At 50.6% G+C, this 22,934-nt stretch overlaps 1 protein-coding gene across 16 annotated transcripts in view; it reads right to left on the minus strand.

The window, feature by feature from the left end:
* Nucleotides 1-340: 340 nt before the first annotated feature.
* LOC116269450 (calcium/calmodulin-dependent protein kinase type II subunit gamma-like) overlaps nucleotides 341-22,934 on the minus strand; it is a 53,284-nt gene continuing 30,690 nt past the window's right edge. For 4 of the 16 annotated variants that reach the window (XM_031652283.1, XM_031652284.1, XM_031652298.1 and 1 more), the window contains 8 exons: nucleotides 21,589-21,672; nucleotides 21,300-21,342; nucleotides 18,670-18,732; nucleotides 16,600-16,643; nucleotides 7,250-7,282; nucleotides 4,446-4,514; nucleotides 3,216-3,260; nucleotides 341-924 (listed from right to left, as the gene is read on the minus strand). In XM_031652283.1, the coding sequence (XP_031508143.1) occupies nucleotides 835-924; nucleotides 3,216-3,260; nucleotides 4,446-4,514; nucleotides 7,250-7,282; nucleotides 16,600-16,643; nucleotides 18,670-18,732; nucleotides 21,300-21,342; nucleotides 21,589-21,672 (471 nt within the window). In that variant the 3' untranslated portion in view covers nucleotides 341-834. The remainder of the gene's footprint in view (nucleotides 925-3,215; nucleotides 3,261-4,445; nucleotides 4,515-7,249; nucleotides 7,283-16,599; nucleotides 16,644-18,669; nucleotides 18,733-21,299; nucleotides 21,343-21,588; nucleotides 21,673-22,934) is intronic. The other 12 variants (XM_031652288.1, XM_031652291.1, XM_031652292.1 and 9 more) reach the window with 10 other exon arrangements.

The following is a 22,934-nucleotide window of genomic DNA, read 5'->3' on the forward strand; positions in this document are numbered from 1 at the left end:
ACCACACCTGGCTAATTTTTTATATTTTTAGTAGAGATGGGGTTTCACCATGTTGGCCAGGCTGGTCGTGAACTCCTGACCTTCAGGTGATCCACCCATCTTGGTCTCCCAAAGTGTTGGGATTACAGGCGGGAGCCACTAGGCCCGGCCTTTTTTTGTAGTTTTAGTAGAGATGGGGTTTCAGCATGTTGGCCAGGCTGGTTTCGAACTCCTGACCTCAAGTGATCTGCTTGCCTCGGCCTCCCAAAGTGCTGGGATTACAGGTATCAGTCACCTTGCCTGGCCTATTTATTTGTTCCTAAAATTTCTTTTTTCTTTTCTTTTTTTTTCTTTTAATAGAGACAAAGTCTTGCTATGTTGCCCAGGCTGGCCTCAAACTCCTGGCCTCAAGCAATCCTCCTGCCCTGGCCCTCCCAAAGTTCTGGGATTACAGGTGTGAGCCAGCACTCCTGGCCCATCACAGTCTTAAAACCAAAAGTTCTGTGTCCGGGGAAAACCAGGATGATTGGTCACTCTATTTATGACTCATGACACTTGTGGGCTACTTTGGCAGGGACTTAGGGTACCCCTGTTCTGGGATGGCACATCATTATCAGCGACAGGAACAGTTCTCTGAGCCCTGGCCCCTGGAGAATCTCTAGCTTAGCTATTTTAGACTTGGGGTCAAAGAAGAGAAGCCTCTTGCCCAGCTCAGCAACACCACACAGGGGCCTCGTATCTTGGCTTGTGGAAAGTAGCTTTTATACCAAGCCCTCTCCTAGGGGCATAGGAGCCAGCATTCCCAGTTCTGGGAGCAGAAAAGGCGGGTGCCCCATTGGAGCCCAGGTACCTGGGTCACTGCTGGAGTCCTTCCCCCTCCAAGGGCCAGCACCTACCTTTGAGGTCCTCATCTTCTGTGGTGGTGTTGCAGCTCTCTGTGGAGCCCTGTAGGCCAAAAAGAATATGTTTCTATATGCTCCATCCCTTGGAAGCCAGAGGAGCAAAGCAGAACGAAAGCAGAGTTTGTGCTCCTACAAGAGGTGCAAGGAGACCGTGGAAGGTTCTGCTTCCACCCTGGCTGTCTGACTCTTCCCAAATCTCCTCCCTAGTCTTCCCCCACTTGGTAAATGCCCCTAATTAGACCAGTTATTCAGGCTAAAACCTGGTGTCATCCTCAATCCTTCTCTTTTTCCCTTATATTCGGATTGCCCAATCTAAAAATAAAATCTTTTGGTTCTGCCTCCAAAGTAAATCCCATGTCTTACCTCTTCACTTCCAATACACAGCTACAACCTGACTCCAGGCCACCAGCATCTCACACCTGAACCGCGATAACAGCTTCATGGTCTCCTTAACTTCCCCTAGAGTTTTTTTTTTTTTTTTTTTTTGGAAACAGAGTTTTGCTCTTGTTGCCCAGGCCAGAGTGCAGTGGCATGATCTTGGCTCACTGCAACCTCCACCTCCTGGGTTCAAGTGATTCTCCTGTCTCAGCCTCCCGAGTAGCTGGGATTACAGGCGCCTGCCACCACGCCTGGCTAATTTTTGTATTTTTATTAGAGACAGAGTTTCTTCATCTTGGCCAGGCTGGTCTTGAGCTCCTGACCTCCGCTGATCCACCTGCCTCGGCCTTCCAAAGTGTAGGGATTACAGGTGTGACCCACCGTGCCTGGCCCTCCCTAGAGTTCTTGATCATGATGTGGCCAGAGTGATGTGTTAAAGTGTCAGATAGATTCTATTACTCCCAACAGCTTCTCCTTGCTGCTGGAAGAAAATGCAAACTCCTACAAGGGCCTCTGTAGCAGGCCCTGCTGCTTCTCCAACCTCATCACTCTCCTAGGTTCTCCCCGTGTCACTTCCCTCTTCCCTCTGCTTGATTACACATGCCACACCTGAGCTTCAGTTCCTTCTGCCTAGGGCACTCAGCCTCAGAGTTGGCCTGGTTGCCTCCTTCCCACCCACCATTCAGTTTTTCGCTCAGATATCACCTCCTGAAAGAGGCCTCCTCCTGACTACTTAATTCAAGGCCCTGTTCTCTCTCTCTCTCTACTTTGGTGGGGTTTTTCTGTTTTCATTTTTTAGATGGAGTCTTGCTCTGTTGCCCAGGCTGAAGTGCAGTGGCACGATTTCAGCTCACTGCAACCTCTGCCTCCGAGGTTCAAGCGATTCTCCTGCCTCAGCCTCCCAGGCAGCTGGGATTACAGGGATGTACCACCATCCCCAACTAATTTTTGTATCTTTAGTAGAGATGGGGTTTTCCCATGTTGGCCAGGCTGGTTTTGAACTCCTGACCTCAAGTGATGCGCCCGCCTTGGCCTCTCAAAGTGCTAGGATTACAGGTGTGAGCCACTGCACCTGGCCTTCTCTCTACTTTGTGCCATTTTCTTCAGACTACCTACTGACATTAGATTTTATCTTATTTATTTCTTTGAGAGACTAAGTCTCACTCCGTAGCCCAGGCTGGAGTGCAGTGGCATGATCTCAGCTCACTGCAACCTCTGCCTCCCAGGCTCAAGCGATTATCGTGCCTCAGCCTCCCAAGTAGCTGGGACTACAGGCACGCACCACCACACTGCTACTTTTTTGTATTTTAGTAGAGACGGGGTTTCACCATGTTGCCCAGGGTGGTCTCAAACTCCTAAGCTCAGGCGATCTGCCCACACCTTGGCCTCCCAAAGTGTGAGAATTACAGGTGTGAGCCACAGTGCCCGGCCTATTTTATCTGTTTGCTTATTGGTTTTTTATCTGCCTCCCATCCCACCCACCGTTTGAACAGGTAATTTGTCTTGTCACCTCTCTAAACCAGAGCCATGGATGGTATCCAGGCTTAACAGATTGGTTCAGGAATGCTGGTGAAAACACCAAGGGCACAAAGGGGCCAGGCCACGGAGAATGCTCCAGGGTCCAGAGATGCTCTTGCCTGTTTTTCAGTGAACGTTTACTCTCATTTAAACTTCCAACATATGGAGGAAGATTCTATTATTATCATCCCCAATTTGCAGATAAAGGATACTAAGGTGCAGGGCCAGGATTCAGACCAGGTCTGTCTGACTGCAAAGCCTGGGCTCCGTAAGGTAGAAAGCCCTTCCTCAGAATGGAGCAACTATGAGCACAGGCTACCTTCAGCTGAGCCTCTGCAAACGCCTTGGCTTCAGGGTGCAGCCTGTAGACCCCTGGGACCCAGCCCACCTGTCTCCTGCTGACCTGGAAAGCAGGAGACAGGCTCAGGAGCCACTCACCTTGATCCCATCTGTAGCGTTGTGTACCACAGTGGTTTGTGGTTCCTGTGAGAGAAGATGAAAATTACCCTTCCAACTTGGGAACAGACTATGGCTCTTCCCTGAGGAGCCCCACCTGCACCCCAGGACTCCCACAGACCCTGTGATGACCACTGAGGCCTGCCCACCAGCCATCTCCAGAAGACAAAATGTCCGGCTCAACTGGGGTCCCAGGCAGCTGGGATAGCCCTGGATTTTGGCAGTAGCACTGGCTGGTAAGAAAGAGAGGCCTGGCAGGTGCAGGTGCCCAGGAGGCTGAGACAGCAAGGGCCTCTGTCCCTGATTCCTGTCAGTTCTGAGGGCTTTTTCCACATGGGGTTCCCACAGGGCAGGTACACTGGAGGAGCTGTGGGACTTAGGGCACAGGCCGGGCCCTGCCACAGTGTTCATCACAGGGTGTACACTGGGGAGAAGAATGAGGTCTCCCAGAAAGAGCCAGGACAGGAATCCCCCTCGGCAAGCTGAGCCCAGAGAGCCACCCGCTGCGCCCGCCTTCTGCCTTCCCTAGTTCCTGGCCCCACACCCGCCACGTCAGGTGGCACGAGGGTCCGCAGGAAGGAGGGGAGTAGCAGGCACCATCACTCCTCCCTCTTTCCCAGTCACCCCCTGCTGACTCTCTATTTAGCCACCACTAGCAGAGGGAGCTCCAAGAGCACACAGAACCCCTGGAGGAGCCCAGAGAGAACTCAGCTAGCACGAGGCGCTCCAGGAGCCTGGAGACCTCAGCACCATCCAGAGGTGGGGACCCCAGCCCTCGTTCCTGTTTCTGGCTTTGCAAAAGAGAGACTGAGGCAGGTTTTACAAGGAGGCCTCCAAGAACTGATGTTCAGGTCCCAAGAAAGCTCCTACCCTCTCCTTTCCTAAGCAACTCACCTTCCCAGCCCCCACAGGAGACCCACTGGGGGTCCTGGGCTGGGCCTAGGAGGTTCAGCTGAGAGCCCTGATCACTCTTCCCCCCACCAGCGAAAGGAGCAGGAGCAGGAGCAGCAGTTCTGCCATGCGGGACGGAGTGCGGCCAGGCGGGACAATGAAGGGGAAGGGGCATACAGGGTGGCACACAAAGCAGTCTGCTCTATGGGGACCAAGAAAGGAACAGGCCCAGGAGGTCAGGGAGGGGGCACAAGAGGAGGAAGAGGGAAGGGGCAGGAGGCAGCCAGGGGCAGAGGCAGAGAAGCTGTAGTCAGGAGGTACCATGGCCGTCTGCAAGGGCGCGGGCTCTTGGGCTGGGCTTACGAGACTGTTTTTGTTGTTGCTCTGTGGCTGAGACAAGAAAACAGATGGTTTAGTTCCTCCAGAGTCCCCAAGGCCACTCAGGTTCAACTCCCAGACCTCCCTTGCCCCCTGGCCTGGCCTGGAGGAGGTAGGCCTGAGGTGGCCTCCATACGCTGTGCAGATGGAAGCGATGGCTGGAGAGATGATCGGAGGAAGTATTTGTGGGACCCAGAGACGTAGCTCTTGGGGCACCCTTAAGGCGGGACAAGCCCAAAGCCTTGTTTTAAAGTATCTCTCCAGAAATCTCTGCTTATGCCAGGTGCCATGTCATTGCACAATCCACACCTGACCCAAAGAAGTTCAAGATCTTCTTCCCACCATACAGGGAAAGGGGGGGTAATTTACAAGAAAGCAAAACAAAATTCAGAAACTCTGGTCCCCTATCTGTGGGCAGTCTCCTGCTGCCCTTTCAACCCAGCACCTTTATTTCCTTCTTACAACACCAGCTCGAAGCCTGAAACAAAGAGAAAGGAGAAAAGAAAGTATGCCTGGCCTAAGAGATGGTGTCCAGAGGATGGGGGTGGAAGTCCATTTCAGACCAAAACGCATTCACTGACCTCAGGGAGCAGAGTCAGGGCTGTGCTGTTCACCTTTTTGCCTGACAAATCTTAGGCCTGATCGGCTAGAAGTAAGGGCAGTATTCCGGGGAGGGGCAGGTGAAACCCAGAGGGGCTGTGGCTGTAGTCCCAGAATCTGGCCTCCAGGACAGAGTAGGCCACACACAGGCCAACATTCCCAACAGCACCATGACCACCAGGGATACTCCTTGCCTTTCAAAACTACATGGTGGTGGCCGGGCGCGCTGGCTTACACCTGTAATCCCAGCACTTTGGAAGGCCAAGGCGGATGGATCACCTGAGGTCAGGAGTTCAAGACCAGCCTGGCCAACATGATGAAACCCCATCTCTACTAAAAATACAAAAATTAGCCAGGCGTGGTGGTGCATGCCTGTAATCCCAGCTACTCGGGAGGCTGAGGCAGGAGAATTGCTTGAACCCAGGAGGCGGAGGCTGCAGTGAGCCAAATTGCACCACTGCACTCCAGCCTGGGCGACAGAGCAAGACTCCATCTTAAAAAAACAAAAACAAACAAACAAAAACATTACACAGAGCGGCACAACAAGGGAGGGGCAAGGGGAAGATGGAAGGAAGGAAGGAGGCTGATCTCCAGGGCAGGGAGCCATATCCATGTGATATTCTCTGCCTCTGATAAGTTCCCTAACCAGCATACTCAATCTCACTGAGTTCCAGTGGGGTTGGGGGCCACTGAGAAGCAGCCTGATGCCTGCAAATTCTTCAATAGGAGGTGGGACAAATGTGTGGCTACCATCCCTGCACAGGGCACAGATGATACACTGACAGCTAGAATGTGTGTCTTCTCTTCTAGGACATACACAGAAAGCATCCTACTTCTTGCCTGGAGGCCTCTTGGACCAGACCTGAAGCCGTCCACTGCCAGCTTGCTATCAATGGCTCAGACATCCCCAAACCCAGGGCTAGGCATGGAACCTCAAGCCAGGCACCAAGTGACTCCCTGAACAAGACTCCACAGACTGCGGCAGGCTAGAGAAGAGGGGTCCCAGGAGTAGTGAGACGGTGCTCTAAACTCATAGGAGCTCTGCTGTCTCCATTCCCACCAAGAAGAAGCAAAGCCCACCTAGCTCAGTGAATGATGCTGACCTGTTTGGGGTTGGTTAGAGAGGGCTGCCCTACCTGTAAATCCCAGCTGAGGCCAAGACCCTCACAGGGGGCAAAGACTCCAGAGTGCCCATAAAACCTGCAGAGGGCTGGGATGTCACCCAAGTGGCCCCACCTCTGGTTTTTTTTTTTTTTTTTTGAGACGGGGTCTTGCTGTCGCCCAGGCTGGAGTGCAGTGACACAATCTCGGCTCACTGGAAGCTCTGCCTCCTGGGTTCACACCATTCTCCTGCCTCAGCCTCCCAAGTAGCTGGGACTACAGGCACCTGCCACCATGCCCAGCTAATTTTTTGTACTTTTAGTAGAGACGAGGTTTCACCATGTTAGCCAGGATGGTCTCGATCTCCTGACCTCGTGATCCGCCTGCCTCGGCCTCCCAAAGTGCTGGGATTACAGGCGTGAGCCACCACGCCCGGCCCCCACCTCTGGTTTTAATGGATGGTTTCATAGTGACTCAGGCTGCTGCGTTGCCCTTGGTGCCCAGTGTACTGTGAGAAAGATGAGTTAGCTGTTCCCCTGAGGGCTGGGTGGGCAGGATGAACCACTGGGCACAGCTGGAGAATGGGATTTGCATGGGGGCAGAGCCAGGAGAGCGAGACTCACAAGTGGGAGCCTGCAACCAGCTCCTCTGCCCACCACACAGTTGCCCTCCAGCTGCCAGTCTGTAGGAAGCAGCTGCTCATGCCTGGGAAGCAGGGCCTCTCCTTCTGGGTGACAGCGAGTGAGGGTCTCTCCCTTGCTTGCCCCAGGTCCCTACCAGCTTCACATCCTACCCTGGGCTGCTGGGGGCTGTCCAAACTCCACAGCAGGGGGTGCCACACCACCCCTTCCAATGCCCACTTTTTAGGCCACTGGGTGACCTTGGGCAATGGCCCCCGCCTGGCAGGACAGGCCACACCTGCCCACACAGCACAGACATGCAGTGAGGATGAGTGAGGCACACGCACGTGGCAGAACGGGTTTGCGTGGCTGGCAGGAGGGCACAGGCAGCATGGAGTGGGCGATGGGTGGGCAGGCAAGGCTCACCATTAGGTGCACGCTGGAACTCGACTTCCTTTTCTGGACACACCACAGCAAGAGGGAAAGAGAAGGGGAAAGAGGAGGTAAGAAGAGAAGCACAGAGACGCTGCAGGTTAGCGCACCAGCATGGGCTCTGCATCGGGGAGAAAAGAGCGGAGGGAGACCCGGAGTCCAGCACCAGAGGGTTAAACAGCACATGGACTGACAGGCACTCATACCCTCCAGACCCTGGGAGGGAAGAACTCTTTTGCAGTCAGGTTCATAGACACAGATTTAGTCTTCTGAGATGTCTCAGCCTTGCTCAGAAAAAGCCTCTTAAGGAGATTAAGTCACAAGTCTGTGAGAGGAAGTATCATTTCGCTACAAATTTACAGGTCTGGGTTCATAGGGTTAGCTCACCCTGTAATGTTATTTATTTTCTCTCATTACTAGAACTGTCTGAAATTCAAGTGAGCAGCCACCAGGGAAAAAGCAAAAGCTACTATAGGCTGTCCTCAGCTTTAATAAAATTTGACTTCTCACTTCGCTGCACCCCTACTATGCTTTTTAGATAAAGATGCTGAGCTTTGAAAATCACCTAGCAGTTAAATGTTGGCCTTCCTTTGTCGGTATAGCCACGCTTGTTTACAGTATTTGAATTTTTTATAGCATTTTGCAATTCGTGGGAAATGGAAACGAAGGAGTGCCAGTGATTAAAACTACAGTGATCATAAAAATGCAGGGATGTAAGCCACAAGGAATGTTGAAAGCAGTGATTCCTCAGCCTCTACTAAATGCTCACGAACTTTACGTTCACATGTGAAACAGACGCATCAAGATGAAGACCACGCGGAATGCTAAAAATATATCCCAGAAGACTGCGTCTAAAAGGTGAAGGGTCATTATGAATGTCGTCATTAGCTCACTGGGGGTAAGGTCCCCCCAGAATATGTCTGTCTGTCATTCAACTTTTGCACATACATTTAACAATGTCCAGCAAACACTGAGGGCTGTTTCAGGTACAGTAAACACAGCTGATAAACTGCTCCTGCTCTCAAGGGGCCAGCATTCTTTAGAAGGCATTTTCAAGGATTATTATTATAATCAATGAAAGAGGCTACAGATATTGACAATGGTCCATAATTTAGAATTAGATCTAAAGGAAAAGAAAAACCTAAATATAGTTAAGCCTCTTTTACATTGGCCTTTTATTTATTTATTTATTTATTTATTTATTTATTTATTTATTTATTTTTTAATGGAGTCTCGCTCTGTTGCCTAGGCTGGAGTGCGGTGGCGTGATCTCGGCTCACTGCAACCTCCGCCTCCTGGGTTCAAGCAATTCTCCTGCCTTAGCCTCCTGAGTAGCTGGGATTACAGGTGCCCACCACCACGCCCCGCTAATTTTTTGTATTTTTAGTAGAGACCGGGTTTCGCCATGTTGGCCAGGCTGGTCTCAAACTCCTGACCTCAGGTGATCCACCCGTCTGGCCTCCCAACGTGCTGGGATTACAGGCGTGAGCTACCGCGCCCGGCCTTACAGTGGCCTTTTAAATATGCTCAAATATGAGATTTTACTTCTAAGATTATCCCTCAAAAAGAGAGAGTTCCCTTATATTCATATATATAACATAGGTAGCTGTGTGTGTGTGTGTGTGTGTATCTCCTTATCCCTTTACCCAACTAAAGTGTTACTGCTTTCAGGAAGGTTCTTATCTTATGTCTCTTTAGAATTTCCACGGTACCTAGCAACATGCCTTATAGTTAGCATACAGGCCACGATCGATCGTTTGCTGAGTAAGCTGGGTTTGCGGACGTTGGTTTTCCCCAGGCTAAAGAAGAGCATAGGTTTCTAACTTGCACTGAATCACAGCAGCAAGAACTCTATGCAGGCACTCACTCACCAGGCCCAGGCTTGGTTCTGGTGATTTTCAGGGCCCTGTTGTCAAAGGCCATTGCAGGATCTTGACTTAAAGCAGATTTTTGACTAATGGGGAATAAGTTCTCAGCCTTCTCCTGGCTGGCTCTATTTTTCCTAAATTGTCCTGCATGAGAACCTGAGATCACCTTTTTCCAAAGACTGTTTCTCAGGTTAGTGAACATTTTTCAATTTCCTTGTCCATCCTTTCAGGGATTTGCCCTTAGCCATGCATAGCTGGGCTCCTTCTGAACCAGCACACTACCACATTGTCTAAATGTGAAGTCTTTTTATTATTTTTTTTAGAGATAAGGTCTTGCTCTATGGCTCAGGCTGAAGTACTGGCATGATCACGGCTCACTGTAGTCTCAACCTCCTGGGCTCAAGGGATCCTCCCGCTTCAGCCTCCTGAGTAGCTAGGACTACAGGTGCACACCACCATGCCTGGCTAAATGCCAGATGATTTCTAAAGAATCATATCTCACTTTTACTTAAAAACTGTATATTTATTTAAAATTTTAAGCTGGAAAAGGGTTCAAACCTCTTTCCCATACTTAATTTAAACAAAATAATTCAAATAGTACTTAGGGAAATAACTTTCTTTTTTAAAGATAGGATGGCCATTCTGGCCTTGGGACTAGCAGAAGGCACGAGTTGTCCTACCCTCTCAGGATCTGAGAGTTTGTGGCCTCTTCAGTCTTATCCTCACAAGTGGCTCTTACTCTTCCACAGACCCTGGGTCACTGGCATCCACCTTCAAAGAAATCTAAATAGAAGCCAAGTCCCCCAAATCAAGAGCACAAGATAGACTAGCTGCTCAAACCAATGCTAGTATTTCGAACATCTTGCAGAAAGCTTCTGAACAGTTAAAAAGAAATTGCTCTATGGACACTTAAGCGGTAGGAATTGAGGAGGGGGAGTTGGGAAGGGAAGATGGGATCTAAAAGAAGAATCCATGATGCTGAAAGCTCAAGACCGTCTGAGCTACGTCACAGGCCTCCCTCATAACATTGATCAAAACCTTGACTTTCAGGAGAGCCTGGAAAGGTCAGACTCTTTTGCTTTGTCCTCTCCTTTTCATTTGTCACCCCTTTGATGCAGCCACAACATCAGTTGTTATTTACCTGTTTCATATTATAAAAGGACTGCAGCCACAACACAAGCAATTTGGAAAACAGAAGGGGCATGGGAAAACCACTCATACTCCTAGCAAAATCTTCCAGTCTGTTTAAAAAATGCAGTCAGCCGGGTGTTGTGGTTCATGCCTGTAATCCCAGCACTTTGGGAGGCCAAGGCAGGTGGATCACGAGGTCAGGAGACCGAGACCAGCCTGGCCAACATAGCAAAACCCCGTCTCTACTAAAAATACAAAAATTAGACGGGTATGGTGGCACGTGCCTGTAGTCCCAGCTACTTGGGAGGCTGAGGTTGGAGAATTGTTTGAACCCGGGAGGCGGAGATTGCAGTGAGCCAAGACCGCGCCATTGCACTCCAGCCTGGGTGAGAGTGAGACTCCGTCAAAAAAAAAAAAAAAACAAAAAACAAAAAGAAAGCAATCTTTTAAGATATCATTATAGGCCAGGCGTGGTGGCTCATGCTTATAACCCCAGCACTTTGGGAGGTCGAGGCGGGCGGATCACCTGAGCTTAGCAGTTCAAGACTAGCCTGGGCAACATGGTGAAACCCCGTCTCTACTAAAAACACAAAAATCAGCTGGGCGTGATGGCACATGCCCATATTCCCAGCTACTCAGGAGGCTGAGGTGGGAGAATCACTTGAGTCCAGGAGGTGGAGGTAGAAGCGAGCCGAGATCACACCACTATGCTCCAGCCTGGGGGACAGAGTGAGACCCTGTCTCAAAAAACAAAAAAAAATATATCGTTATAACATACAATAATACAAGCATATGCCCTATCTCTTTTCTTTTTTTTTTTTTTTTTAATTGAGATGGAGTCTTGCTTATGTTACCCAGGCTGGACCTCCTGGGTTCAAGCAATTCTCCCACCTCAGCCTCACAAGTAGCTGGGATTAACAGGCATGAGCTGTCACACCTGGTATTATGCTTTACTTTAAAAAAAAAAATAGTATTTTTTTAAAAATTCTGATAACAGTAGTGCACAATCTAGATGAAAAATGTAGGATACAGAAAAATGTATAAGAAAAAAAGTTTCTCAAATTCCCATCACCTGGTGAAGTTACTGTTGACACTTCAGTGGGCTTTCTACCAGTCCCTTTTTTATCCACATATTATATACTGAATAAATATCTACAAACACATTTCTTCAAACCAAATTTAGATGATAATGTATGTACTCCTTTATTTATTTTATTTTTTGAGACAGAATCTTGCTCTGTCACCAGGCTAGAGTGCAGTGGCGCGATCTTGGCTCACTGCAACCTCCAACTCCCTAGTTCAAGCGATTCTCCTGCCTCAGCCTTCTGAGTAGCTGGGATTACAGGCAAGTGCCACCATGCCCAGCTAATTTTTGTACTTTTAGTAGAGACAGGGTTTCACCATGTTGGCCAGGCTGGTCTTGATCTCCTGACCTCGTGATCCGCCCACCTTGGGCTCCCAAAGTGCTGGGATTACAGGTGTGAGCCACGGTGCCTGGCTTGTCTGTACTCCTTTATATGCCACTTCCTTCACTTAATATAAAACATTTCTGCACTTTTTCACTTAAACATCCCTATAGTCATGAAAATTAATATTTTGTAATAGTTTATTACATAGATTTCCTATAATTATTTAGTCATTTATTGGCTTTTAAAAGATCTTTTTATTTTTAAATTTAAAAACATTTTTAAGAGTTGAGGGTCGGCCGGGCGCGGTGGTTCAAGCCTGTAATCCCAGCACTTTGGGAGGCCGAGACGGGCGGATCACGAGGTCAGGAGATCGAGACCATCCTGGCTAACACAGTGAAACCCCGTCTCTACTAAAAAATACAAAAAAAATAGCCGGGCGAGGTGGCGGGCGCCTATAGTCCCAGCTATAGGGAGGCTGAGGCAGGAGAATGGCGTGAGCCTGGGAGGCGGAGCTTGCAGTGAGCTGAGATCCGGCCACTGCACTCCAGCCTGGGCGACAGTGCGAGACTCCCTCTCAAAAAAAAAAAAAAAAAAAAAAAAGAGTTGAGGGTCTCACTATGATGCCCAGCTGGCCTCAAATTCCTGGGCTCAAGCAATTCTCTCCTGCCACAGCCTCCTGAGTAGCTGGGACTACAGGTATGCACCACTGTGGCTGGCTCCTTACTGGCTTTTCAAATTGTCTCCAATCTCTTTTTTTCTTCTTTTTTTTTTTTAAACAGAGCCTCATTCTGTAACCCAGGCTGGAGTGCAGTGGTGTGATCCTGGCTCACTGTAACCTCAACCTTCTGGGCTCAAGCAATCTTCCCACCTCAGTCTCCCAAAGTAGCTGGGACTACAGGCACGTTCCACCAAGCTCGGCTTTTTTTTTTTTTTTTTAGAGATGGGGTCTCACTACATTTCCCAGGCTGGTCTCAAACTCCTGGGTTCAAGCAATCCTCCCAACTTGGCCTCACAAAGTGCTAAGATTACAGGCATAAGCCACTGTGCCCAGCCTCCAATCTTTTCAGTTATAAATAATGTCATGTTCAACATTTTTCTGCTTTTAGCTTTTCCCTATTTTGAATTATTTCTTTAGGAAAAACTCCCAGAAGTAGAATTAACAGGGTAAAAGAGGTAGAAGCATTTTTATGGTTTTGACACGCAGGCTGTTTTAGAAAGGACCATTCTGGTTTTCACTATCATCACTAGCTAAAGAGTCCAAAAATGGCACCTTGTTTCAATTTGCATTTCTCTGATACTAGTGAGGCTAGAAAGTTTTCCACATTTGTTATCCAGTTCTACTTCCTCGTTTTCAGGTTGTCAGTTTATTTTCTTTGATCATCTATCTACTGTTTTTTGTTTGTTTGTTTTGAGATGGAGTCTTGCTCTGTCCCCCAATCTGGAGTGCAGTGGCGTGATCTTGGCTCATGGCAACCTCTGCCTCCCAGGTTCAAGTGATTCTCCTACCTCAGCCTCCCGAGTAGCTGGGACTATAGGCATGTGCCACCACACCCAGCTAATTTTTGTATTTTTAGTAGAGACGGGGTTTCACTATGTTGGCCAGGATGGTCTCGAACTCCTGGCCTTGAGTGATCGGCCTGCCTCGGCCTCCCAAAGTTCTGGGATTACAGGTATGAGCCACCGTGCCCAGCCTCTACTGGGTTTTAAGAGGAATTATTTGTTACAGAAACTCTTTCAATAAAAATATCAACCCCTCCCATCACAACTGCTATGAATATGCGGTTGGCCTTTTAATTTTGGGTGGTCACTAGCCTCTGGTTCCCACCATAATACTGAAGCTCTTTTCTCAAAAGAATGTGGCATAAAACTTATTTACTGAGCACGTATCAGGGTCAGACACATAACACATTGCAGGGCTAGGTTCCCCACACATGTCCTCATTTAGAGCCTTTACCTAATGATGTGTCTGCCCAGCCCTCATCCTCATGGTTCCTGGAAGAGCTGCTGCTGCTGCTGCTACACGTCTGTTTTTCCCCTACCTCTCTGTCCTGCCTCCATTTCTTTGCCGACTCTTGTTCCAGCCCTTTCTTAAGACATAACCCCGAAATTTTGCCTTTACCAGACTCTCAAACCTTCATGTGCTTTGGATGCATGAAAGTGTTAAAATTCACAGATTCTGCCTCCCAGCCAAGGCCTCCAGAATATGAATTCCAAGCTGGGCCCTGGATGTGCATGGTTTGAGCTGGCTCCTTGGGCTAATCTTACATGGCTGCACATGACCTTCATCTTTGAGACCAGTAGTATCTAGAAAGGTTGGCTGGAAACTTGTTCTGTAATGGTGCCTGTATCCATCCTCTCCCCTCCACCTCAGCAGTCACTGCTTTATTTCAGGTCTCATTTTACGCAATTGCTCTTCCCTTCAGCCATAAAGAAGATACTGAAGTTCCCAGAATCATCATGCTGTTTCAGCCTCGTGTATCTTCACATGCACTCTTCCCTCTGCCTGGACTATCCCTCCCCGCCTGTTTGCTCCTTAACCCAGCAAAATCCAGCTACTCCCTCAAGCTCAATTCCTGGGCTGTCTCCTTCCGGAAGATTCCTGTCCTGGTTTGGATGTTTATCTGTCTGCTCCCCCAGCACCTGCCGGGTGCACACCTCCCTGAGACCTTAGCAGACTGCAGAGAACCAGTAGCTGCCTTGTGTCTCTCCCACTGTGAACACTTTAAAAGGTGGATTAAGTTTTGCCTTCCCAACTCCCAGGGGCATGGCAGGTATCTTTTTTTTGGTTATTTTTTGAGACAGGGTTTCACTCTGTCACCCAGGCTGGAGAGTGGAGTAGCTTGATCTTGGCTCACTGCAGGCTTGAATTCCCTGGGCTTAGGCAATTCTCTCACCTCAGCCTCCCAAGTAGCTGTGACTACAGGTACACATCACTATGCCCAGTTAATTTTTTTTTCCCCCCACAGACAAGGTTTGGCCTAGGCTGGTCTCGAACTCCTGGACTCAAACAATCCTCTTGCCTCAGCATCCCAAAATGCTGGGATTACAGGAGTGAAGCCACTGCACCCGGCTTGCCAAATCATTTCTATCAGCACTCTCACCATAGCTTCCCTGCTCCATAGCCTACGGTATTTCCCACAGTCTGACACAGAAACTTCCAATTCTGCCTGATAACACTGATCCAACCATATTTTTGACATCCCTCTACCACACACCCTGTGTTCTCATTGGGCAGAGAACATCAATATGTATAGGAGAACCCATACACATATAATTTGTTGTTTTTAAGTTACAGAAATGGCATGTTCTTTTCTTTTCTCTTTTCTTTATTTTCAGATGGAGTCTTGCTCTGTTGCCCAGGCTGGAGTGCAATGGCGCAACCTTGGCTCACTACAACCTCCGCCTCCTGGGTTCAAGCCATTCTCCTGCCTCAGCCTCCCGAGTAGCTGGGATTACAGGCACTGGCCATTATGACTGGCTAATTTTTGTATTTTTGTAGAGACAGAGTTTCACCAGGTTGGCCAGGCTGGTCTTGAACTCTTGACCTCAGGTGATCCACCTGCCTTGGCCCCCCAAAGTGCTGGGATTACAGGAGTGAGCCACGAAGCCTGGCACATATTCTTAATTTAAAGAAAACATATAGCAGAAAGTAAAACTGCAAAGTGAGTCTCACCTATGTCCCTGCAGCTTTCTCCAGTAAGCTCTCTCCTATGAGCTTCCTGGACTAAACCATCTCACGTGGGTCCACTAGCAGCGCTCAGATGACTCCAGGGCACGGCCCCCTTCCTATGGCGACTGAAAGCCACACCCGCTCTTACACCTCTGTTATGTACCCCTCAGAACAGAATGCTGCATGGACCTCTGACGGACAGGTACTTATTAAACACTCTCTCCAACTAAACCTGCCCCTTTTCCTCACCTGGCTCCATCCATCTAGCTCAGGGGCAGAGCTTGGGGACTGCACGATGCCCCCAGCTCCATGTCAGAGGGTGTGCGTGGAGCCCAAGCTCCCCTGCAAGGAGTGGAAGGACAGAGAAGCAGGCATGCAGAGAATAAGGGAAAGAGGAGGGAGTGGGGAGGGAACGGGGCGCATGTGTTTATCTCAGCTGTGGACGCAAGATCTTGGGAAAAGGTCCAGTGAAAATCTAGTCTAGAGTGTAAGTTGGGAGGCTTCAAGATAGCATGAGCTCCTACCCAATGCCCTAGCCCCAGGATCCTTTCTGTCCCCAAAGCATCTACAGAATGTCTTGGGCCCTGTGGGTAGCCCCAGCCACCTCTCCTCTACCTTGGCCAAGCAGCCATTCCCAGCAGGGCTCCTGGTGAGTCCCAGGTCCCTCCTCTTGCCCCAGTCCCATGGGAAAAGCTCCCTCACCCAGTGGGAACAAGCCGTGATCCACCATGGCCCTTGCCTTTTCCTGAGGAGCCTATGCATCAAGAAAGCTCGAGGCTCTGGCACTCAGTGGGATCTGAAAGTGTTGTAGAGAGAAGGAAAAAGACCAAAAGGAGAGTGGTTTCAGGTTCCAAGCCCCATACCCTGCCTAAATCACTCAGTCAAACTTGGCTTTCACTTGATTAAAAGGGTTTGTGATAAAAAGGAAAAAAAGAAAGATAACCAAATGACCTAAAAAACCCAGAGTCAAGCCCTGGAGATGAAGCATCCGTGTGGAAGTCAGGTTCCGGATTCAGCTCTGGTATAAACTATGATTTGGATCACTTCCCCTGAGTCATTCCCATCCAGCTAGGGCCAGGAAAAATACCTCCCTACTTCCCTCTCAGGCCAGCGAAACCTTCTGTTCTGAGCACAAAGGCATCTGGTTTAAAGCAGACTAGCAAGAATAGGAAGATTCCCTGGGAAAGGCGGAACCAGGTGCCAAGAATTCCCATAGTGACTGCGGGGATAAAGAAGTCAGTCTGTTCAGAGGCTGGAGACACTTACCTTGACACCGCCATCCGACTTCTTGTTCAATAGGCTTTTGGCAGCTGTGAAAACAAAGAGGAAAATCAAGTCTCCTGCACTGTACCCTCTCCCCCACCTGAAGTCCGGCAGCCAGATCCACAAGAGAGTGCTGTGTCTGACAAGGGGGCCAAGGATCTCCCGAAACCCCCGAAAGAGGCACTTCCTCTAGCCTCTTGGCAAGAAGGCGATCTCAAGTGGCGTCAGAGCCCTCAGGGTGGCACCTCAGGATCTCCTCTGCAGGAAAGAGGGCATGGATGCACGGCACTTAGAGGAGAAACCATGCTCAGTACTGGAGCTGCCTGGGACACTGGGGACTCTGCCTTTGACAGCTTCCACCCAGGCCTGGAAGCAGAGTGCCAGGGTGAAAGGGTGAGGGCTCCATCCCTAGGTGCCATGGCAGTTCTCTGGATGGCCAAACTGCAAGGATGCAAGACATCTCCTGAGTGTTCTCAAGAAGCAGAGTGTCACAGTTCACACAGGAGACCAGAGGACAGACAGACACAGATACAGAAACCAGGACCACCTACAGGAGGGTTTTGCCAGGGGGTTGAAGCCTTCACTGGGCAGGTCCTCACCAGGTTCACTGGGTCCTAGCTGCCACCCTTTTCCCCAGTGTCCACTCTCTGGACCCGTGAGCAGGAAGGACTGGGCAGAATAATGAGCTGTCAAACAGATTCTAGCCAGGCATGGGGTGACGCTCCAGGCTGATGAGCTCTGTGCCAGAAGGCTGGTGATACCAGCTGGCCACAAAAGGCCACAGGAAGGCAGCAGACAGTGGGGAGGAGAGTCTGGGAGGCACAGGGAGATGGAATCAGCCCAACTGTCTGATCCACCTGGACTGCCTGCCTTGGGTTTTTATCTTGGTTCCACCACTTGCCAGCTGTGTGACCTTTGGTGAGTTACTTAACCTCTCTGAGCCTCAATTTCTTTATCTATAAAATAGGATAAAGTAGGGTCGACATCACAGAACAGTGGTGGGAATCCAGTGGGATTATGCATGAAAAGCACTTAGCAGAGTACCTGGCATATAGCAAGTACTCAGTAAGTGTCCACCATCGTTGTCACTATTGCTGCCACCCTCCTGCCCTTTGGGTAGCCATTCCTCCCCAATCTGTGTTCCCTCTCTCTCCAGTGAGACTAGGGGTCCTCCCATTACAAGAATTCTGGCTCCAGAAAAAGGTCTTTGATCTTATGTTGTGCTGGGTTTGAATGTTGTTTTTTAAATGTGTTGACTCCTGTGCCTGACCTACCACTGTCTAAGTGCTTTCCATTCACCAGCCAGCTCTCAACACTGGTTGCCCATTAGGATCACCTGGGAGCTTAAAAAAGCATATAACCTATCCTATCCCCAAGGCTCTGATTTTATTGTCTGGGGTGGGCTCCTGGCATTAAGACTTCTTATGAGCTCCCAGGTAACGGCTGTACTGCACAGGCGGGGCTGAGAGCCTTCGACAGGGTGATCTTAAGAACCACCATGTAATATATCATCCCCGTTGGGGAGGTGAGGACACTAAGGCTGGGAGAGCTGATGTGACTCGCTCAGGGTGTGGCAAGGCTAGGATCTGAACCCAGGAACAGCTGGCTCTGAGGCTTCTGCACTCTGGAGCCTTTCAGACCTGGAGGCCTGAAAGCGCCAGACTTCACAATTTTGAGGGGCGCAGCTCCTCCGTGGGGTCTTAAACAGTGCTGCGGAAGTCTAGTCCTAGCACCAGGCAGCTCAGGGCAATGCCCAGCACTGTCTCTGAGGGCCCACTGTCGGCTGCGACCCTCCCAGGGCGTCGGGCTCTTGGCAAGTTTCCCGCTGCCCGGCTCCACGCCCCCAGGCTACTGCCCCCTGAGTTGGCAAGCGCCCAGCATGCATGGCTGGTTAGGGGGCTCCGTAACAACAATGCGCTTGCAGATGCCAAGTTAGGTAGTCCATCCGGCATGCCCATCTCAGCCCGCAAGCATGGGACTCGCCTCCCTGGTGAGTGGGCCTGGCATGCTGGCCCTCCTGGTGGGGTGGCAGGGGGCCGAGGCAGGCGGTCGGGGAGGACTCATGCCACATACCTTGCCCGGCCAGGCCGGCGGCGCTCGCGGCAGGCGAGGCGGGGGCGGAGCTCTGCCTGCCAACTGAGGGGATACAGTCTCTCAGTGCACAGAGCCCCGCAAAGCCACGGGGCCGTCAGCAGCGAGCATGCCCCAGCGCAAGGCGCAGCCCAGGCGGCGTGGCCAAGCCAGCCGAGCTGGGGGAGCAGAGCGCCGAGGGCAGGCCGAGGAGGCAGGCACAGCCAGCCCTGCAGCAGTCTGGGAGCCTGGGAGGACCGGGCTGGGCCAGGGCATAGGGAACACTGCATCCCCACCAGATGGAGAGGGCAGCAGTGCCTGTCTCATGACCCCCTCAGGGGAGGGTCCATGGCGAAGTGCTTGAGCCGGTGAGAGGCAGGTGCCCCTTCTCAGGTAGCCCGGCCCTAGCTTAAGGCTGTGATGAAAAGCTCTCCCTTTTAGTCCTTCCCTCTTTAGAAGCTAAATGAGCCCACAATGAGTGAGCCGGGGGCGCAGAGCAGCCCTCTCCCCTCTCTACATCCCACACACTAGAGGGATGGTGTGTGAGACCCAGGGAGGGTCTGTGGCCCTTGTGCAACTAAGTTTACTGGCGGGCCCCAGCTCCATGCCCCCCAGCCCCTCAGAGACACAGGTCCCTGTCTTAAGGGAGGTAGCCGGGAGAGGCAGCATTTTCAGTCTGTGTGTCGCAGTGTGCTGAGGGAGAAGGTACCCAAGAGATAAGCCCCAGAAAGAAAACAAAGGCTGCTGAAGCAATACACTCTGGAGGCCCCAATTCGCTGTTAGCCAAACTGCTAGAGTCCAGGCTGAGCCACATCTCCTATTGGAGGTCAACTGAAAAAACAGCCCTAGGGAAATATATCGGTGCCCTTCCTTCTTGATTGCATCCATAGACACCTCTTTCTGCAGAAGCTTCCGGACAGACTCTGTCCTCACCTGTCCCAGAGTCAGGGCAGAAGAGGACATCCTGGAATGCTTGCGGCATTGTTTGTCTCCTCTGACCCAAGGCAAAGTGAGCTCAAAGGCCAGTCTAAGTCTGGCCAATAAGAACACGAGGCGCTATAGGGATGAATAAAATGCTTTGTCCTAACACTCGATTTCCTGAAACCAGGATGCCAGTTTCCTGAAATGGAGGGGGAGGCTGACATGGAGGCCCGGGGCCACAAGACAGGGCCCTTGCTATTGACTGGCCGGGCTAAAAGAAAAGCAGCATTCTGACTTCACATTTCTTCAACTTAGAGGGTAGAGAGGACAGAGCTTCACTCTAGGGGCAGCACAGAAACGCCTTTAAATGTCCTCTGGAAAGGCTCGTAGACCCAAAAAGTAGAAGCTGCGTCATTAAAGCATAAGAAGCAGGGCGTGGGACTACAGTTGCAACTCCACCGGAGGCAGCCAGCCACGCTTCCCCGTTCCCATCTGCGAGAGGTGGATCCAGACCACAGTATGCCCGTCGTGGATACCCACGACACAAGATCAAGCCCCAAACCAGTGTCAAAGGAGGCCTGAGGCAGGGTACCACCAGCCCAGGCTTACTATCCAGCCCTGGCCTTCCAGAGCTCCATGGCTCTCAGGCTACACTACCAAGCCCTAGGCCTCCCTGCCTGCAGCATCCTCACAGCCAAGGCCCTTGGGGTTACCTGGAGCCAGCGCAGGTGAGCCCATCAGCACGGATACTCAGAAGCGGCTCCCACTGAGTGGTGGTTTAGGCTCCCACACAACCCCCTTTCCATGGTGGTGCAGAGGGGAAGCAAGGGAGGGAGTCTTATTATGGGAAGGAGAAGGGGTGTCTTGAACCAAAACAGTGAGGCAAGGGATTAGAGGGAGGGAGGACCAGAGGAGATGGCAAGCTGGGCAGAGCCCTCTCTGTCTTCAGTCTCGACATTAATCTTTTCCTCACAAAAAAGCCACTGTGCTTCCCAACTGAAGGCAAACAATAATAGGGGCTGGGGTAAGGGTGGGGGCAAGAGGGGAGTGGAGTGTCTTGCATCTTAAAAAGAAATGTCAAGTGTGATTTACAAATTATTGGTCCCACCTCTCCCAATTCTTCATGCAAATTTAAGCAAGTTCCTTTCCCTTTCTCCTGCTGGTCTTTATTTCTTCACTTTTATAGCTAGCATCATAGGGAATATTTTAAGCACAAGTCACCACAAAAGGTTTAAACATCTGGAATAATTTCTATTAGTCATCTCCACTTGGGCAAAATGAAGTAAGAGATCATCCCAGCAGGCAAATGAATGGTGGCAATTTGGCAATTGAGAAGACTCGCTGTACCTCATCTCTCTTTTCTTCCCCCAGCACATTCTCCAAGATCCTAGAGTGGCTACAATCTGTAAAGTGCTGAGAGTCTTCAGAGAGTTAAATAAGAATCCAGAGAAACAAGGTACATAAGCAAGGTGGGCAGGCTACTCCTTGGGAAGTTCTAGGAAATAGAATTCACAAATGTGAGTCCAGCCCCTGAATCTCAGGAGCAGGACTCAGCAGCAGCAGCAGCAGCCCCTCAAAACAGGATCCTCACTCGCCCTGGTCAAGGTGTGGCCCAGGACGCCGAGGAAACCCAGCAGTGCCTGGGATGGCAACAGCCCATTCCTGACCCACTCACCTCGGCATAATCAAAGTACACAGCTGGGAAAACATACCTGAGAAGTTCCTGGAGACAAGCATGGTTGTGAGGATGGCACCCTGGGGAAAGAGGAAGGTCCTGTGAATTCACTGAGACCCTAGAAAAGGGCAGGCTGGTCTTAGGCAAAGGCAGGTCCAGGATAGAGCCTGAAGACATCAGGCCTCTGGGCCCCCTCCCCTGTGACATGTACAACCTTCAGAGCCCAGCTCCAGCCAGGAGGGGAGCTTCCTTCTGTAATGGGGCAGGAGCCACACTTGTGCAAGGCATGATGTCAAGGAGGCTGGCAGCCCAGAAATGACACTCACCTTCAGTTTTCTCCGGGCGTTGAACTTGCGCAAACACTCCACAGTCTCCTGACGATGCATCATGGATGCCACCGTGGATCGTTGCTAGAAACCAAACAGACAGGCTGTGAGCCCCAGCCCAGATCCTCTGCCCCTCCCACAGTCCTGGTACCAACACCATGTCCAGGACAGGGTCATGCACTCAGCCACCCCAGAGTTGCTCTGAAGATGATATGAGGTCACAGATAACACTTTAGAATAAAAGCACTACCCCAAACTCAAGGTTACAAAGGACAACATGAATGTGAGAACGCCGTAACTGATGCTAGATGGGCTGCTGAGAGCACGTCCTATTCTTCCTTGGGAAACGGAGGCTATGGAACAGAAGAGTACCCTGGGGGCTGTGATCCTCATTCAGTTACTCCTTAGGCAGCTGCTTACTGAGCACCTACTGCGTTCCAGATGCTCAGCAGCGAGAGAACGGCAGGGTTCCTGCTCTCTACAGAGGACGTTCCTTCCTTCCAAGAGCCCCTCTCAACACACACCCAGCAAGGTCCTGAATGAAGCCGTGATCCCAGAAGCTAAGGATCGTCACCTTGAAGCATCAATTCTTTTCATCATTCTGGATGGAATTTTTTTTTTTTTTTTCCAACGGAGTCTCACTTTGTCATTCAGGCTGGAGTGCAGTGATGTGATCTCGGCTCGCCGTAGCCTCCGCCTCCCAGGTTCTCCTGTCTTGGCCTTCTGAGTAGCTGGGATTACAGGCACATCCTACCACACCAAGCTAATTTTTGCATTTTTAGTAGAGATGGGGTTGGCCATGTTGGCCAGGCTGGTGGTCTTGAACTCCTGACCTCAAGTGATCCGCTCGCTCACTTCGGCCTCCCAGAGTGCTGGGATTACAGGTGTGAGCCACCGTGCCCGGCCTTTTTTGGATGGAAATTTGTCTTCAGTGAATTTACTGCTAACTTCCTGGCCTCCTTAAACAGAGTCCATGGGACATAGTCTACATTTCCTCGATGACTCAGTTGTCAATACCAGCATCAATTATTATGTAATTTCAGAATATAGTGATGTCCTCAGGGGCTCAAGATACACAGGACTGTAGAGGGTAGGGCCTGCAAAAATGACCCCAGAACAGAATACTTCCCCCATTCTTGGGTGCCTGTTTCAGGTTGCTTGCCCTCTCCCCTTGCTGTTGCTGTCTTCACCAGCCTGTCAGAAAAACAAATCCTGGCACCTGCAGCCAGGTACCCACACCACCACGGGGCTTCCTCGTGATCCTTTCCCTCACCCTTGGCCCACTCTTTCCAGGTCCGGAGGCAACTCTCCCCACCTTCTCTACCTTCCCCAAGTCTCTCATTTTG

This window comes from Papio anubis, chromosome 11 (genome assembly GCF_008728515.1).
Source record: "Papio anubis isolate 15944 chromosome 11, Panubis1.0, whole genome shotgun sequence".
Taxonomy (NCBI): Eukaryota; Metazoa; Chordata; class Mammalia; order Primates; family Cercopithecidae; genus Papio; species Papio anubis.